The 20,088-nt window shown below is 42.1% G+C and overlaps 1 protein-coding gene across 1 annotated transcript in view; it reads left to right on the top strand.

The window, feature by feature from the left end:
- The first annotated feature begins 2,726 nt into the window (after nucleotides 1-2,726).
- TRMT61A (tRNA methyltransferase 61A) overlaps nucleotides 2,727-20,088 on the top strand; it is a 57,025-nt gene continuing 39,663 nt past the window's right edge. The window contains exons 1-3 of the mRNA XM_056545719.1: nucleotides 2,727-2,856; nucleotides 3,942-4,287; nucleotides 16,778-17,044. Coding sequence (XP_056401694.1) covers nucleotides 3,957-4,287; nucleotides 16,778-17,044 — 598 coding nt within the window. The 5' untranslated portion in view covers nucleotides 2,727-2,856; nucleotides 3,942-3,956. The remainder of the gene's footprint in view (nucleotides 2,857-3,941; nucleotides 4,288-16,777; nucleotides 17,045-20,088) is intronic.

The raw sequence follows: 20,088 nt of genomic DNA, 5'->3' as shown, positions 1-20,088 counted from the left end.
AGGGACAGATCTCCGGAGTGCAGGCTTGTATTTAACCCATTAACCCCTCATCGATCTCCTGTTCACCGACACTATAACCCAGTGTATGGGTTTAGTGTCAGTGAACAGATGACCATTTTCCTTTAAGGATGCAGTGGGGGAGATTGATCAAAACCTGTGTAGAGGAAGAGTGGTGCAGTTGCCCTTAGCAACCAATCAGATGGCTTCTTTCAATTTTCGCAGGTCTCTTCAAAAATGAAAGAAGCAATCTGATTGCTTACCATGGGCAACTGCACCACTCTTACTCTACACAGGTTTTCAGAAATCTCCCCCAGTGTGTACATCTACGCCCTGCGCCCGCTCCCCTTCTATGGTGCAGGTTTAGGAGCTGAGCCCACGTCATAGCGGGGCCATGCCTAATGCTGGACCTCACCGACCGCAGTGATGTCCAGCATTAACCCCTTAGATGCCCCGATCAAAGTTGATGGCGACGTCTAAAATTAGAAAAAAAAACCTGTCCTGGCAGCTCAGCGGAGCTGATCTTGACAACCGCGGTGAAACCGTGGTGTCCCCATCAGCTAAGAGGATGGCGGGAGGGCCCTTACCTGCCTCCTCGCCGTCCGATCGGTGCTTACATTTTCCAGTCAGCCATGGCAGGCTGGAGCAGTCTAGCACCGATAACATTGATCAATGCTATGCTATGGAATAGCATTGAACAGTGTATGCAATCGAAGGATTACATGTAATAGTCCCCTATGGAGACTAAAATAAAGTGTAAAAAGAGATAAAAAATGTGAATTAACCCCTTCCTAATAAAAGTATGAATTACCCCCCTTTTCCCATAAATATATATATAAATATATATATCTATAAAACTCAACGTGTGTATGTATGTATGTGTGTATGTTCCACAAAAACTTTCAAACGGCTAAAGATATTAACATGAAACTTGGCACACATGTTACTTACATGTCAACAACAAACATAGGATAGGTGATTTAACCCTTACTCACCCCCATTTGCCAGGGCCGGGGTTTATGTTTAAAGTCCCATGCAAGTCAATGGGAAATATATGTTACCGCATAACTACCAAACAGCTGGAGATATTTCGATAATACTTGGTCACATGTTACTTATATGTCCACTTAAAATATGGGATAGTTAATTTAACCCTTAACTACCCCCATGTGTGAGAGTCAGGGTTTTTGTTTAAAGTCTCATGCAAATCAATGGGAAATGTATGTTCTCATATAATTTCCGTACGGCTGGAGCTATTTCAATACCTGGTACACATATTACGGGTCGGGATAGGAGGACGGGATGGGAGGTCGGGATAGGAGGACGGGATAGGAGGACGGGATAGGAGGACGGGATAGGAGGACGGGAAAGGAGGACGGGATAGGAGGTCGGGATAGGAGGTCGGGATAGGAGGTCGGGATAGGAGGTCGGGATAGGAGGTCGGGATAGGAGGTCGGGATAGGAGGACGGGATAGGAGGTCGGGATAGGAGGTCGGGATAGGAGGACAGGATAGGAGGTCGGGATAGGAGGTTGGGATAGAAGATCGGGATAGGAGGTCGGGATAGGAGGTCGAGATAGGAGGACGGGATATGAGGACGGGATAGGAGGTTGGGGTATGAGTACGGGATATGGGGTTGGGATATGACAACAATATATGAGGACGGGATATGAAGTCAAACGCTTTCTCCTTTGTTGAACCGGGCAACGGCGGGTATTCAGCTAGTATATATATATATATATATATATATATATATATATATATATAAACAAAAAGAAACATATGTGGTATTTTTGCATGTGTAAATGTCCAAACTATAAAAATATTAAGTTAATTAAACCGAACGCATGGCGTATAGGTAAAAAAGTTGCGTATTTTTGGTCACCTTGTATGCCGTAAAAAATGTATAAGAAGTGAACAAAAAGTCCCTTCAAAACAAAAATGGTAGCAAAAAAAAACTACAGATCACAACGCAATCAATTAGCCCCATATACATGGGTGGGGGGGGGGAGTATTTAAACACTGTTATATAGGCTGTACACTCACTACTTTTTTTTTTTACATTGTAGCAGAGATTTAGAAAATGTGAGGGGTGTACTCACTTATGTGAGATACTGTATATATATAACTCTGCACTGTGCATTTTAGCAGTCTGTCAGAGGTATACATATACAGTATCAGAGGACAGTGGGTGTCACCTAGTGATTACACTATTTTAAGCAGACTCATAAGTCCAGTGTGCTGCACATGATTTTTTACCAGAAACAGCGCCACTCGTGTCCTCAGTTTGTGTTTGGTATTGCAGCTCAGTTCCATTGAACTGAAAGGAACCTAGTTGTAAAATCACACACGTGTGGAGGCCACGTGTGGCGCTGTTTCTGAAAGAGAACATTAATGTTTTACTTATCTTGGATAACTCTTTTAATAGGGGTAGACATAGGAAAATATGGAAATACTGCTTTAAGGGTAGGTCCCACAAGTAAAGTATGCAGCATGTGATGATGGCAAATAGACGTTCTGACATTATAATATATGTATATATACAGATACATATATATATATATATATATAATTTAAATGTGTGTTTCTACGGCCGTTCGTTTTATTAATATAAAGGCGTGTTCACAGAGAGACCGTGTCTGCAGGAATAAGAGCCTGCGACATCCTATGCCACGTGCCTCGCTCACTTTCAAGGCCAATATCGAGCGCATAATTTGTCTGTGTCTTCGCCGAACAATAAAGTTGCTTACGTCATCACTGAGCGACCCGGAAGTGTCGCCCACGTGTATGAAAGGGAGACTGCAACGCGACAGCTGCGCCGCTGATTGTCATCTGTGATCCATACATTGGTGTCTTGCAGGTAAATCATTGGACTGTCATTACATATTGGACTATGTGCTTCAGGACACGGCTTCCAAGTACTGTACAAACACTGCCTCATACGTTACGTGGTTTAGATAGACGTCTACATCGCACCTTATTAAATTCATATGAGCTGATAATCCCCCTTCATGAAGAGAAGTTTATGCCTTTGCTATTTGTTCTCAGTTATGTAGAATGATCTATGCTGGGAAAGAACAGGGACATAATTGCGGCATACACCATAGTGTTCCCTAGATTACATTTTAACACAGCACAGAGCACAGAGATGTTTATAAAGATTGGAGGATCTTTGTCAGAGACTCCATTGCAGATTCGGTTAAAATAGCAAGACAAAAAGTTAAAAAAGCTGAATGCTGTATCTTTGTTTTATTTTATTTTTTTTAATTTTTTTTCCAGTAGCATTCATCAAAATAATGGAAACCTGACATCCCATAAAATCAGTAGGGGTCTCTTGGGGTCCATTGATAAATTTGGTGCACAGCTGCTACTTTCACCGAACGTTTTTGCTCTACAGTCACCAAGAAGCAAGTACAGATTTCATAAATTCCCCTATTAGAGTCCAATACAAGTGGACTTTGTTTTAAAACCCCACCCATATGTACTAGAAAAACTCTGCATCAGAATCAAAGCATTTTCAAAATCCCAGCATTTTTTTGTCAATTTCTGAAATATAGTCGCTATTCATTGCATATCCATTACAACAGGTAAAATCTGCAGCAGATGCACTGTAACAATTTTCTGACATATCTGAACCTGATCTTAGTGGCTTTGCAATAAGACTGTACTCATATTTTTATTCCGTTTTTATCTTGGGTTTTTTCAAGGTTTCCACTTGCATTGGGGAAAGGCTGACATTGATTTTCCGAATTGTCTTGTGTCCCAGTACGTGCTATAATTTGTCAGAAATGTATCTTTATCTCTTATGCATTGGTTATACCGGTATAGTCTTTAGAAGCGGGTGCAAAAATACACATACCCATTTAACCTTATCTTTTTTACTCGCTTATAGAGCAGAACATTGACATGATGTTTGGTAATTTTAATATTCTTCTTATTTTTCAGGGATTGATAGTCAGCATGAGTTTTATGGAGTACAGGGAATTGATTCAAGATGGAGACACAGCGATTGTATTTTTGGGCCACGATTCCATGTTCCCAGTCACTATCCAACAAGGAGGCCAGACACAAACGAAATATGGAGTCATCAGGCATTCCACTGACTTAATAGGGAAACGTTATGGTTCCAAGGTAACTTGCAGCAAAGGAGGCTGGGTATACATTCTATATCCAACCCCGGAATTATGGACCATGAACCTTCCTCACCGCACTCAGATTCTATATTCTACTGATATCTCCATGATTACTATGATGCTGGAGTTGAAGCCGGGGTCAGTGGTCTGTGAATCAGGTAATAATATATACAGAAATGTGTTAGGGTATTTTGGCCACAAATCCTTGGCTGACCACAGGTCTGATGACCCAGCTGAAAGCAACAGAGACCCCTATGGTGCCTTCAATTTGTGTCATCAGACCCATTGTTGGTCCAGGACCTAGTTGTAATACAGATTCAGAAATGCGACCGTATTATGTTTATCTGAAACCGGCCTTGTACTATATGCCCTTTCTGTGATGCTTTAGTTCTACATCTCCTTAGTAGAGATAGAGGTGACCGAGCAGATCAGCCATTTGCCATCCAAGTATTCTGGATTGCAGTTAAAACAATTATGATACATTTCTGTAAATCCCATTGATGCTAATAGAGTGATGACCATATGTACTATTTTACCTCAATGGGATTTCAACTGTTGGAATCTTTTTGGCTTGAAGTTATAGCGGATCTGTCAGCAGGAAAAAAAGGAATGTGAATAAGCCCTTGGCTAGATAGGGCTAGTCATCGTGATTCTGTGCATATATTTTTTATATTAATAGTTCTTACCATCGATAAGATATAAGCAGTATTGTTAATAATCATTAATGCGCATGTGGCGGGCATGCGCGCATGTAAGTCCAGCCCATGCTCTCTTTATCACTGCCCCCCTATTTGTATTTGGGCTGGACTTACCCTGGCAATTAAGCCTCATTTAACAAAAAACTGTTGATAGAGAGGACTATTTAAAAAAAAAAAAAAAAAAATACAGTCATGGCCGTAAATGTTAGCACCCCTGAAATTTTTCACGGAAATAAAGTACAGTATTTCTCAAAGAAAATGATTGCAGTAACACTGGTTTTGCTATACACATGTTTATTCCCTTTGTGTGTATTGGAACTAAACAAAAAGGCAGGGAAAAAAGCAAATTGGACATAATTTCACACCAAACTCCAAAAATGGTCTGGACAAAATTATTGGCACCTTTTAGAAATTGTGTTTAAAAAAAAAAAAAAATTTGTTTCAAGCATGTGATGCTCCTTTAAACTCACCTGGGGCAAGTAACAGGTGTGGGCAATATAAAAATCGGCCGAAAATCACGATTTTGGGCATTATCGGTATCGGCAATTACCGGCTACCTGTTTTATTTTTTATTTTTTTCTCTCCCACGGTATGGATTTTTGCCCATACCGCTATACCGGTCGGGCCCCTCCCCCACCCTCCGAGTCAATAAAAAAATGTAACTTACCCGTAATGGGGGTGGTCCGGGCCATCCATCCTTCCTGTAGTGTCCGGCGGCATTCCGGGTGGAGGGTGAACCGGTCCGGGCTGTCCTTCTCCGGGGGTCATCTTCTCCACTCCGGGCAGGCTCCGGCCTAGTACGCTGCATAGACGCTGCTATGCCGTGACGTCAGGTGCATCGCTGCGCACGGGCGTCACTGCGCAGCGGCGTCTATGCTGATTTACTAGGCCGGAGCCTGCCCGGAGTGGAGAAGATGACCCCCGGAGAAGGACAGCCCGGACCGGTTCACCCTCCACCCGGAATGCCGCCGGACACTACAGGAAGGATGGATGGCCCGGACCACCCTGACAGGTAGGGGGAGAGAAGCGGGTGGCGGCGGCGGCCTATGGCACTGCAAAAGCCACTGCAGTGCATTGATTTAAAGCGCCCGCTTTAAATCAATGATCTGCAGCGGTGTCGCGGGGGGATAAATAGCCGATAACTTATACCGGAATATCGGCCCTAACCTCCACCGATTATCGGTATCGGCCCTAAAAAAACGATATCGGTCGATCCCTACCAAACATACATCAAACAGCTCCCAGAAATGGATGACAACAAAGCGCTGGAGAGTTCTGAAGTGGCCAGCAATGAGTCCAGATCTAAATCCCATTGAACACCTGTGGAGAGATCTTAAATTTACTGTTGGGAAAAGGTGCCTTCCAATAAGAGAGACCTGGAGCACATTGCAAAAGAAGAGTGGTCCGACATTCCGGTTGAGAGGTGTAAGAAGCTTATTGATGGTTATGGGAAGCCACTGATTTGTGAATATTTGGTTGCACATTGTTTAGAAAAAAATAAGTTAAGAATGCCAGTAATTTTATCCAGCCCATTTTGGAGTTTGGTGTGACATTATGTCCAATTTGCTTTTTTTCCCTCCGTTTAGTTCCAATACACACAGGGAATAAACGTGTATTGCAAAACATGTTACTGCAATGCTTTTCTGTGTGAAATGCTTTATTTTCTTGAAACATTTCTGGGTTGACAAAATTTATAGCCCTATCTAGACATGGGCTTATTTACACCACTGTTTTCCTGCTGACAGGTCCATTTTAAAAGGTATTAAAGGGGTACTCCGGTGAAAACCTTTTTTTCTTTTAAATCAACTGGTGGCAGAAAGTTAAACATATTTGTAAATTACTTCTATTAAAAAAAAATCTTAATCCTTCCTGTACTTATTAGCTGCTGAATACTATAGAGGAAATTCTTTTCTTTTTGGAATGCTCTCTGATGACATCACGAGCACAGTTCTCTCTGACGTTATTATAATAATAACGCTTTATTTATTGTTGTCCTTAGTGGGATTTGAACCCAAGACCCAAGCACTGCAAGGCAGCAGTGCTAACCACTGAGCCACCATGCTGCTATGCATCAGCTATGCATCAGCTATGCATCAGCTATGCATCAGCTATGCATCAGCTATGCATCAGCTATGCATCAGCTATGCATCAGCTATGCATCAGCTATGCATCAGCTATGCATCAGCTATGCATCAGCTATGCATGGTTGCTAAAATGGACAGAGATGTCAGCAGAGAGCACTGTGCTCGTGATGTCATCAGTGTTCCAAAAAAGGAATTTCCTCTGTAGCATTCAGCAGCTAATAAGTACAGGAAGGATTAAGATTTTTTAATAGAAGTAATTTACAAATATGTTTAACTTTCTGCCACCAGTTGATTTAAAAGAAAAAAGGTTTTCACCGAAGTACCCCTTTAAACTATAGGCAGAACATCACTGCAGAAGACAGTGATTGGTTGATGTGGCCAGGTGATGTCATTTGATGACACATCATCATTTCAGAATCTAAATAATTGAGTTGTGGCTACTGACAGCCAGGGACTGGGGCAGTATTTGAAAGGTAAGTAAATTACAACCCCTGTGTATGTGCCCTAATAGCTAGATTGGAGAGCTGCTAAAAAGAGATGCTTCCACTCTTTAGGATGTAGTGTGACAAGGGCACCCATGGTTTTGATTGTTCACTATGTAAAACTACATTTCCCCTTACTGACCATCTGTAGTATAACTGTGCAATGGCCTCTTCTGGTAAACACTGGGGAAGCACTCTGGCTTGCAGCAGTGGGGTTGCACAGATTAGGTAACCCCTTTTTAATTGGGTAACTTTTCAACCATATTGGCAGCACCCGCAAGACTAATATCTTAAGTAAAGCAGTATTGGACGGAGTTGAAGGGGTTTTCCAGGAATAGAAAGAAACACAGCTACTTTCTTTCACAAACAGCTCCCCGTCTTTCTCCAGTTTGGGTGTGGTTCTGCAGCTCAGTTCCATTGAAGTGAATGGAGCCAAGTTGTAAAACCACACACAACCTGGGGACAGGCGTGGAGCTGTTTTTGAAAGAAAGTAGCTGTATTTTTCTATTCCTGATAACCCCTTTAACCACTAAGAAGAAATGTCTAAATTGGGCCCAATTAGCCATTTTTCTTCTGTCATGTGACTCAATAGTGCTACAGGGTCTTAGGTGTTAATGGGGAGCAGGTATCTCAAATTTGGTGTTATCGCTCTCACAGTCTCCAATACTGGTTACTGGAAGTTTAACTTGGCACCTCATGGCAAAGAACTCTGGGGACCTTAAAAAAAAAAAAAAAAAAAAAAAATTGTTTCACTACATAAAGATGAAAGAAGATTGTCAAGACCCTGAAACTGAGCTATAGCATGGTGGGCAACACCATACAACAGTTTCACAGGGACAGGTTCCTTTCAAACAGGCCTCGCCATGGTTGACTAAAGAAGTTGAGTACATGCTCGGCATCATAACCAGAGGTTGTATTTGGGACATAGACATATTAGTGCTGCCAGCATTGCTGCAGAAGTTTAAGGGGTGAGGGGTCAGCCTGTGCTCAGACCATATGCCGCTCACTGCATCAAATTGGTCTGCATGTGGTCTTCCCAGAAGGAAGCCTCTTCTAAAGATGATCTGGGTCTGCATGAGTTCTTCTGGCACTGGAGAGTTAAAGTTCATTGAGGAAACCATGAATGCCAACATGTACTGTGACATCCTGAAGCAAAGCATAATCATCTCCCTTCAGAGACTGGGCCGCAGAGCAGTATTCCAACATAAGGACCCCAAACACATTTCCAAGACCACCACTACCTTGCTAAAGCAGCTGAGGGTAAAGGTGATGGACTAGCCAAGTATGTCTCCAGACCTTAACCCTAGTGAGCATCTGTGGTGCAGTGCTTAAGAGGCTTAAAGGGGTACTCTGGTGCTTACATATCTTATCGCCTATCCAAAGGATAGGGGATAAGATGCCTGATTGCGGGAGTCCCGCCGCTGGGGATGCCCGTGATCATGCACGCGGCACCCCGTTTATAATCAGTGCCTGGAGAGTGTTTGATCCGGGTCTGATTACGCCCCCCCTCCCGTAGGCTTGCATTGAGGGGCGGAGGCGTGACGTCACACAGGGGCGGAGGCGTGACGTCACACGCCGCCGGCCCTGCGGTCGACCGTAATCCGACCCGGAGCGAACACGCTCCTGGGACTGATTACAAACTGGGTGCCGCGTGCATGATCACGGGCATCCCCAGCTGTGGGACTCCCGCGATCAGGCATCTTATCCCCTATCCTTTGGATAGGGGATAAGATGTGTAAGCACCGGAGTACCCCTTTAAGGCAGTACAGGAAAATAATGGTGGCTACACACAATATTGACACTTTGGGCCCGCTTTGGACATTTCCCCTTAGGGGTGAACTCTTATTGCCAAGGTTTAGACATAAATGGCTGTGTTGTTATTTTGAGGGGACACAAGACTAAACACTGTTATACAGGCTGTGCACTCACTGATTTACATTGTATAGAGAGTCATTTCTATTTTTGTTGTTACATGAAAAGATATATTTACAAAAAAGGGACTGGTGTACTAATTTTTTTGAGATACTGTATCAGTTTAAAAAATAAATAAAAAATATTACAGGCTGGCACCTGGGCGAAAACTCCCCACTTCTCCTCCACTCTGGTGTTTAAAGCCAGATGTGCTGCAGCGCCATCCTGTAAATTGTTCACATGACGCTGCAGCTAGCCATGTTTCCGTACATGACCATTGAGGACAGCGATTGGCTGCAGCATCTCGTGCACAATGTATGTGAAGTTAAGGGGGTTTTTCTGTTTATTCTTCTTCCAGCCTGTATAAATATATTTAAATCTCACGAAAAAAACTTTTTTTAGGGTTTAAAACATATAAATATGTCTCATATGAATATTTAAATTTTAGATCCGCAGATGCACACATCTCCCCACAACGTGTGTTGCTCAGGGCCATGCTGCACCTCCACAGATTTCATCTTGGTAATGGCCTGCCGCTCACAAACCTCTCTATAAGCCGGTGTTCGGAGAGCTTAGTCAGGACATGTGATCTGTGCTCGGCTTGAGGTCACAGATGGTATCTCAGCTGCAGCAAAGTAACATTTTATTTGGAGGATTGGCGGTCTCCTGTGCTCCTTCGGCTACCCAGATTAACCCCTCAGCTGCTGGAGTTGGAGGTGTACACAACACTTACTGATTAGCCATCATGTGAAATCATATCTGTAAAGGTTGTAAATGTTAACTCAATATCACATGCCCTTGGAGAAGTGGAAAATTCCACTACGCCCTTAAAGGAAGGATAGTGAAGAGTTCCGGAATCTCCTCATCTCAATGCCCTGTATCAGGCGTCAATAGATTGTCTTTAACTTCACAGTAAATGGATAGAAGACAGATTTTAGGTTGACTGTCCCATTAAGTACAAATCTTCCACACTTTAGTACCTGTTTTCTCACTGCAAATGTTACAGTATTAACTATTACAATAGTTATTAGATTTTAAAAGGTTACAACCACTGACATTCTAGTTCCAGAAGTTGTCTCCATGCAAAGACCCAAAGAGGCTGTAAACTTGTACAGACCAAGTATTGAGAATTTGCTATATTTGTATCCAGTTTACACAGAGTTCTTTGTAAGTCAAGCATCTTTGCAGCACAAATATCTGTCCTGTCCTGATAATCTGCTACAGTGTATTAACGCAGGTAAAATGTTTCCGCTTGGAGTCCAAACTATGTAGATTGGGTTGTCTATGGGTGGGTTCACATGTGTCCAATGCCACCCTGAATGCAAGAAGCTGACCTCATTGTTAGTCCCCTCCAATTGCTTCACAGACCCAAATGGCGCACAGTGTAAAACCATCAACTATCTGGATTGAAGGAATAGGGGATAACTAAATGGTCAGTGCGGGTCCAACCATTGGGACCCCACCGATCTCGAGAGCAGAGGTCAATGGTTTCCCCTGTAAATGCAGTAGCAGCGCACATGCTTCAACATCACTCCATTCATTCACTGTGTGTCTTATGAGCATTGCCAAGCACTGAGCTCTGCCATATTCAGAAGGCTCATAGACAGTGAATGAAGTAAGGGTCGAGCATGCATGCTGCTGCTTTTTTTTTACTTTGGGAACAACTCGCCATTCTCTTGCTCAGTGGACAGATCCTCAAAAATCCTCTAGTTATCACCTATCGTGGGTAGGTTATAACTATTAATCTTTGGGATATCTCCTTTACGTCTGTGTAGATTTTCAGCCCCTGATGGAAACAAGAATGTTTCTATTCACTGACAGCAAGCAAACTTTATAATACACTGATTACATGAGTGCCGTATGTGATACAGCAGAGTGCTCCTATACATACTGAAATCCCAGTGTGTGTAACATGACTCCCAGGCCACCAGGCTGAAATCTCTTGGGTTACATTAGAGAACACTTTGCATTAATGTAGCGCCTCGTGTCACTCACACATTGTTCTTGGAACAAAAGACAAAGAGACTGTGACGGGAGCCTGTGCGTGAATACAGAACCTCAGACTCTTGTGACCACACACTAAATGGATTTTAGTTTTCACCCGGTAAACGGCCAAATTGTTATCTTCCATTATTCACCTTTGCTTTGATTTATTGGTATAGGAGTCAAGCCAAAGCAAATACACTTTGAAGGCCCATTAGTCTGAGACTGTAATAAATCTATAAATGTTCTGCTCCCTTCTGGATGATTAGAGGCATTGCTGTGTGTTCATTATCCCCCCTATAGAGCGATGACAGTCCATTTTTTTTACAGCATTTAGCTCTGTTTATCCTGGGCTTCCTGGTTCATGGAAACTACCAGAACTGCTGTGACACACAGACAGTATAGTACAATAGGGAGGACAAGAGTTCCGTTTATCAATGTTTTTTTTTTCTTCTTTTTTTTCCAGTATCAAGATGTATTACTTACATATCTAAGTGTCTGATGACTGGGTCCTACAACGGATATCCTCATTAATATCAACAGATCCAGTTTTCCCCTCTTTGAATGGAGTTCTGGGTGTACGCTGCCACTTCTGTCAAAGTCTTTGAAGGTAGCTGAGCTGTGTTCTTGGCTAGCTTCGTATAGACTGTAAATGGAGCAACAGGGTGCATGCTTGATTGTTGCTCCATTTTAACCAGATTACACCGAATCCCCCTTCTTGTGATCAGTGGGTGTCCTAGAAGTGGTCTCTAAGATATCAGTTGCTTATCACTAATTTTGTGGATCAATTTTTTATTTTATTTTTGGAAAGTCCCTTTAAATGCCATACAGGCTCTTTGGGCAGCTGGGTGTCAATACAGTTGGCACTGTAATGACTGAAGAATTGCGGTAAATAGAGAGGGTATACGGGTATGAGGGTTACATCAGTTGACAAAAAAAATCTAACTTTCCCCAACCTGAGGTTCGTCTTCATGACTTCACTGTCGGCTACCGGCTCTACCGTAGGGACGGGCTGCACCTCAATGGGGAGGGTGCAGCTGTGCTTGGAGCGAAGATGGCTAGAAGGGTGGAGGAGTGTTTAAACTAGGGACTTGGGGGGAGGGAACCTACAGCAAAGAGGGGGAAGATAGTGTAGATAGAGAGGGGGGACTTAATAATGTACCTGGGGGTGGAGCGGAGGGAGGGGTTTGAAAAGTTAATAGGAATAGGCTTCATAGGAAAATAAAACTTGCACCCTTGAATCCCATTAACCCCAATAACATAAAGGATGGAAATGTAAAGTGTATGTTCACAAATGCCAGAAGCCTAGCAAATAAAATGGGGGAGCTTGAGGCCTTGATACTGGAGGAACATATTGATATAGTTGGGGTCACTGAGACATGGCTGGACTCCTCGCATGACTGGGCCGTTAATCTGCAGGGGTTTACATTGTTTCGCAAAGATAGAATGAACAGAAAAGGTGGTGGAGTCTGTCTGTATGTAAGAAGTGGTATGAAAGTCAGTGTGAACGATGCCATAGTGTGTGATGATTCTGAGGATGTGGAATCATTGTGGGTAGAATTACAAAAGGAGGGAAATACTGAAAAAATATTTGGTGTAATCTACAGACCCCCTAATATCACTGAAGAGAGAGGTCTGCTGCATAAACAAATAGAGAGGGCCGCCCGGGCAGGTACAGTGGTAATAATGGGAGATTTTAACTATCCAGATATAGATTGGGGTCCGGGGTTGGCTAAAACTACAAAGGGGCGACAATTCCTAAATTTATTGCAGGATAATTTTATGGGCCAGTTTGTGGAGGACCCAACAAGAAGTGATGCCTTGTTGGATCTGATCATTTCCAAAAACGCAGAGCTGATTGGTAATGTAACTGTGCGGGAAAACCTTGGTAATAGCGACCACAATATAGTTACTTTTGACTTAAAATGTAGAAAACAAAGACAGACGGGGAAGGCAAAAACATATAACTTTAAAAAGGCAAATTTCCCTGGGCTGAGAGCTGCACTACAGGACATAGACTGGGGGAGGTGTTCTCAAATACTGATACAGAAGATAAATGGGACATCTTTAAATCAACTCTAAATAACTATACAGCTAAATATATACCAAAGGGGAACAAATATAAACGATTAAAACTAAATCCTACACGGCTGACAAATGATGTTAAAAGAGCAATAAACAACAAAAAAATAGCCTTCAAAAAATACAAATCTCATGGGTCAGCTATAACATTTAAACAGTACAAAGTGCTTAATAAAATCTGTAAAAATGTAATAAAAACAGCAAAAATTCATAATGAGAGACAGGTGGCCAAAGAGAGCAAAACTAACCCTAAATATTTTTTTTAGATATATAAATGCAAAAAAACCAAGGACAGAGCATGTAGGACTCCTTAATAATGATAATGGGGAGGTTGTCACGGGCGATATAAAGAAAGCGGAGCTACTGAATGGGTTCTTTAGTTCTGTATACACTATGGAAGAAGGAGCTGACATTGGCCTGGTCAGTGCTGGTAACACATCATGTAATGTACTGAACTGGCTTAATGTAGAAATGGTACAAGGTAAGTTAAGTAATATAAATGTAAGCAAATCTCCAGGGCCAGATGGACAGCACCCAAGAGTTCTTAGAGAACTAAGTTCAGTAATATCTGTACCCCTGTTCATGATATTTAGAGATTCACTGGTGTCTCGGACTGGCGCAAGGCGAATGTGGTACCAATCTTCAAAAAGGGCTCTAGGTCTTCCCCAGGAAACTATAGACCGGTAAGTCTACCGTGCATTGTGGGTAAATTGTTTGAAGGACTTATAAGGGATTACATACAGGAATACATAGGGGATAATTGTATTATAAGTGATAGCCAGCATGGGTTTACTAAGGATAGAAGTTGTCAAACCAATCTAATTTGCTTTTATGAAGAGGTGAGTAGAAGCCTTGACAGAGGAATGGCTGTGGATATAGTGTTTCTGGATTTTGCTAAAGCGTTTGATACTGTCCCTCATAGACGTCTGACAGGTAAGTTAAGGTCTTTGGGTTTGGAAATTTTAGTTTGTAACTGGATTGAACACTGGCTCATGGATCGTACCCAGAGAGTGGTGGTCAATGATTCGTACTCTGATTGGTCCCCGGTTATTAGTGGTGTACCCCAAGGTTCAGTACTGGGCCCACTGTTGTTTAATTTATTTATCAATGATATAGAGGATGGTATTAACAGCTCTGTTTCTATCTTTGCAGATGACACCAAGCTTTGTAGCACTGTACAGTCTATAGAGGATATGTATAGGTTACAAGATGACTTGGATAGACTAAGTGTCTGGGTATCCACTTGGCAAATGAGGTTCAATGTGGATAAATGTAAAGTTATGATTCTGGGTACTAATAACCTGCATGTGTCGTATGTCTTAGGGGGGATTAAACTGTCAGTCACTGGCAGAGAAGGATCTGGGTGTACTTGTGGATCACAGACTACAGAATAGCATGCAATGTCAGGCTGCTGCTTCCAAAGCCAGCAGGATATTGTCATGTATCAAGAGGCACGGACTCGAGGGACAGGGACTTAATACTCCCCCTTTATAAAGCATTGGTACGGCCTAACCTGGAATATGCTGTTCAGTTTTGGGCACCAGTCCATAAAATGGACACTGTGGAGCTGGAAAGGGTGCAGAGACATGTGACTAAACTAATATGGGGCATGGATCATCTTAGCTATGAGGAGGGATTAAAGGAGTTACAATTGTTTAGTCTTGAGAAGAGACGTTTAAGGGGGGATATGATAAACGTATATAAGTATACAAATGGCCCATACAAAAAATATGGAGAAAAACTGTTCCAGGTTAAACCCCCCCCCCCCCCCCCCCCAAAGGACGAGGATGCACTCCCTCTGTCTGGAGAAGAAAAGGTTTAGTCTCAAGGGGCGACACGCCTTCTTTACCATGAGAACTGTGAACTTATGGAACAGTCTACCTCAGGAACTGGTCACAGCAGGAAAATTTAACCGCTTTAAAACAGGGTTAGATACATTCCTGGAACAAAATAACATTAATGCTTATGAAGAAATATAAAATCCCATCCCTTCCCCCAATATCGCGCCACACCCCTACCCTTCAATTCCCTGGTTGAACTTGATGGACGTATGTCTTTTTTCAACCGTACTAACTATGTAACTATGGTGTCTGCAGTCTATATCCACCTTTGCAACTTGCTTCTAAAATAAAAAATAAAGTAATTCCACAAAAAGTATTAATGTAAAAGAAAATCAGTTTGTGTGTGCAAACCCTATTCAGAGCGATGTGTCTCCATGGAAACAGACTGCCATTTGTCTGCCCTCTACTATTTGCTATCTACCAAATCTGTTACTAAGCGCACAACCACTTTTTTTTTTTTTTTTTTTTTGCACCTTACATCACATTGTCACAGAGAGAACATGATGTTGAAATCATGAATTTATATGTCTTACCCTTTTTTATTTTAAAAGTTGAGGTTGGGGCACCTTAATTTATCTGCAGCCGCAGACATCACATCTCTCCCTTCATAAACGTGTTAGAAAATAATTTTTCTCAGGAGATGCTGTGGCTGCTTGTTCTTTGATGGAAACGGTATAATTTTTAACTGTTGAGATCCCAATGTGATGTTTTGATGGTAACTTTGCCTTGTTATTCACCCAAGGTTATTACAGCAAAATGCCATCGTCCAGCACCTGGTTGTCTAGAAATCCTGCTGCCGATGCACTTTACGTTGGGCAAAGGCCAGACCTGTCCACTCTCAAGCTTGGACAATTAAATGTTTTTTTTTTTCTTTTTTTGCGTGACCACTAGAATTCATCTTTAAAGTCTAAATTACTCTATTAATGGGGTCTCTGATTAACCCTTTCATTATGCAAGGTTGTTTTTGCCTTAATGATGCAGCAAATTTGCATTTTTGCATTATTACTCCTCACCATATCAAATTTTTCACTTACAGGGCCATATGAGGGCGTGTTTTATGTGACTCCATTTAATTTACCACAAAGTCTATGTCGAGGCCAATAAACTATTTGTGGGATGGAATTAAATAAAAAAAAAAATAAAAAATAAAAAAAATAAAAAAAGGAATTTTGCAACTTTTGGAGGGGTTTCATGTCTACACAGTATTGTTATTGTTTAAATTACATGATGTTCTTCTCTCTTAGGTTAATATCATTATAATTCCAGATTTATATGGGTTTGGTTTCATTTTATTACTTTTTGTAAGAAAATGCAGCGATAGCATTAATGAGTGTTATTAGCGCTGCCTGTATTCTTGGAGTGACAGTTGAATGGTATGGAGTAAAATAGGAACCCTCTTGCTGTTATCAAATCGGGACCCCATGATTACCCCTGTGAATGTTGCAGCCCCTCCGATAGGGGCACTGTTTTCCAATTTGCTGTTATCTCTTATTAGTTCTCTGCATTGATGAGGCTTTGATATCATGGTTACTCTATTACCTGTTTCACCTCCTGTGTGTTTCTTTAGGTACAGGCAGCTGTTCTCTTTCCCATGCAATCATACGCACCGTGGCCCCAACAGGACACCTTTACACAGTGGAGTTCCACCAGCAGAGAGCGGAGAAAGCTATGGAAGAGTTCCGGCAGCATAAAGTAGATAATCTGGTTACTGTAAAGAACCAAGACGTATGTAAGAATGGATTTGGCGTATCTCACGTTGCAGATGCTGTCTTTCTAGACATTCCATCCCCCTGGGAGGCTATTGGTCATGCCAAGGATGCTCTAAAGATTGAAGGTGAGACTAAACCTCTTACTATACTACTTTTCCTATCGTACTGTATATGTCTATTGCAGCGAATACAAACTGTCTTTTACCACTCAGGCCATCAGTGTAATGGCATAGACAAGCCAGGCCCAACACAGTGGCTGTCGCTTTTTCAGAGGGGCCTCTATTCTGCAATTGAAAATCTGTTTCATTCACGTAGGGGTGTTTTTTTATTTTATTTTTTATTTATTTTTTTGCAGCATGTATATCTGTTAAGCCCCATTCAGATGAATAGGACAGTCCCAGAAACCTCTATAACAGATCTGCTGCTAGTGAATACACCTTTTTGTTTTATTTGGAGAAAGAAATTGTGTGACTGCTGCCAAGCTGCTTTGCCCCTACTTGGCTTCCAGTATGGTCACAGTCCAACATTTATGTATATTCCACAAGGTTAAATGGGTATTCTGGCCATAGACCTCTTATCCCCTATCTAAAGGATAGTGGATAAGATGTCTGATTGCAGGGGACCACCGCTGGGACCCCCCGTGATCTCCGTGCAGACCTGCATTCTATGCCGTCACGCCCCCCCCTCCCATAGACATGAATGGAGGGAGCGTGATGTTCCGTCTCCTGTCCCAGAAACAGAGGTTTCCAAGACTGGCGCAGCAGCCCGGCATAGAATGCGGGTGCTGCAAGGAGATCTCAAGGGGCCCCCCTGCAATCAGACATCTTATACCCCATTTTTTTGGAAAGGGGATAAGATGTCCCCTAGGGCAGTGCTTTCCAGCCTTTTCTACCTTGGCCACCCCTCGGAATTGTGTTTTTAATTACCTCAGGGCATCCCTACCGAATAATTTTCTACCAAAGACAAAAAATTACGGATAAAAGAAAAAATGCACAATTCCTCTATATCTCTGTTAGCTATTTAGATTGCAGTGCTGAGTCATTCACTTTCCCTTCTCCATCTGATGCAAACTGCCATGACAATTTCTCTCAGCTAAAAGTAATTTCTGCAGAACTTGCCAGACAAACCTCTTAGGCTCTGCACTTTTCCAGCATCTTTCTTGCTTTTTCTCTATCAATTGGATCAAACAATAATAATTCTGCCATTTCGTGTCATGCACAGTAAAGTGGACAGGTACGTGGTCTAGGGAGGAGTATGTATGTGCCCCCAAGGTTGCTCCAGTTGGTACTTTTCCCCATTAGGTAGGGTGCCCCCAGTATGTAGTTTGCCTTAGTAAGCTGGCACCCCAGTAGACAGTTTTCACCCAGTATGATGAAGTCCCTTGTTGATTGATAGAGAGTGAGATATATATATATATATATATATTTTTATATCTCAATCTCTATCTATGTGTATATGTTCTTGAATACATTATTGCATTACACTTTTTAATTTTGGCGGGTCCCGCTGCTATTGGAGGCTGAGTGTGACGTTAGCCTTCGGGGTGGTTTAGTGTGTCACTTTTTTTTGTTCCCTACTTTACTAGGAGAAGCACATATCTCATTCTGGGACAGCTGGGTGAGAGAGAGGAAATGTAGAAATGGTTAAATTCCTAGTGTCATGTAGCTTGCTAGGGATGTTGGCAAGTCTTGTTATGGGGTCTGGATTTTTTAGGGGATGAAAGGTAGGTTTGGTATTCGGGCCTTTCATCCACTTCCATCCCTTTCCCTCAATATAGATGTAGCCAGATATAAATCATGTGTTAGGACTCACATCTGGACTACAATTTTAGGTGTTCTCCTCTGATTATAATGGGATCTTGTGTTTACTGAGCTATTTTGTCTAGTTTTTTTTGACAGATTCTCCTTTAAAATAAATAATTAACTCAGATGTTAACAAGGCCATGAATGCAGATTTTTACCCCCAAACTTTTTATTTTGGAACATGTATAATGCCGTTATCAATACAATAGGAGTGAAACAAGAAAGTTGACTCCTTGGACAGAATTGGCATTGATACTGTAAAATTGTCCTAAAGAAACATTGGTATTGTATAGCCTCCTATCTGCAGTGCAGCTGTGAATTTCCCACCCCACCCCATCGGTGGAGATAACATATGTTGTAAGAGTTTCAATGATTTATTGGGTATCTGTGTCATTGAGATAAATAGAAGTAAAGAGAAATACAGCTCCTTAAGGGGCACTAAATGAACATTACCTTACATACATGAGCCCCAGCAAATAGAGAGAGGATAATTGAATTCCTGCCTCTGTAATAAACCTCCTAGTGCATTAATTTCCTGCTTTCTGGTGATCATCCCCTGAAGTGTGAGCTGTACGGAAGTCACAGAAAAGATTGGTGCTGAGAAATAGGACAATGTTTGGAAGGCAATTTAGCTTTCATACATCGTTTGTAATCAATTTGTAAACTTGAATTGCTTAAACTTAACCTTTAATAATATTAATCATAAAATAAGGCACCAAAAGATACAAAAAAGGTACCCCAATCAGTACCTGGATATGTGCAGTAAAGGGGAGGTGGGGGGATGTCCAAACAACTGCTGTCATCAAGGAGGTGTATTATGGTATAACAGAATTGAGTATCGCAAAGAAAGGTCATTGTTCTCACGTGTAGAGTGTAACAATCTGACCATTGGCTCACAACAATAACCCCCCCCAAACCACTGAAACGCGTTTCTGTAGCCTAGTTAATGGGGACTTCCTTATGGTGCGGTCACACATACAGGATCCCGGGCAGATTTGATGCGCAGGATTTGTAACTGCAGATTAGAAGCCGTGCTCAGTCATTTAGTTTACATTGAAATCTGCAGCAGAAAATCCTGTGCATCAAATCCTGAGCATCAAATCTGCCTACGTGGGAATGTACTAGGGATCGACTGATATCGATTTTTTTTTTTTTTTTTTTTTTTTAGGGCCGATACCAATAATCTGTCACCTTTCAGGCCGATAGCCGATAACTTATACCGATATTCCGGTATAAGTTATCGGCTATTTAACCCCCCCCCCGGCGGGGCAGAAGCCGTTGCAGATCAATGATTTAAAGCGGGCGCTTTAAATCAATGAACTGCAGTGGCTTTTGCCGGGCCAGAGACCGCCGCCGCCACCACCCGC

Source organism: Hyla sarda, chromosome 11 (genome assembly GCF_029499605.1).
Source record: "Hyla sarda isolate aHylSar1 chromosome 11, aHylSar1.hap1, whole genome shotgun sequence".
Taxonomy (NCBI): Eukaryota; Metazoa; Chordata; class Amphibia; order Anura; family Hylidae; genus Hyla; species Hyla sarda.
Note: the sequence above shows the minus strand (reverse complement) of the source record. Positions and strands in the feature narration are given on the sequence as shown.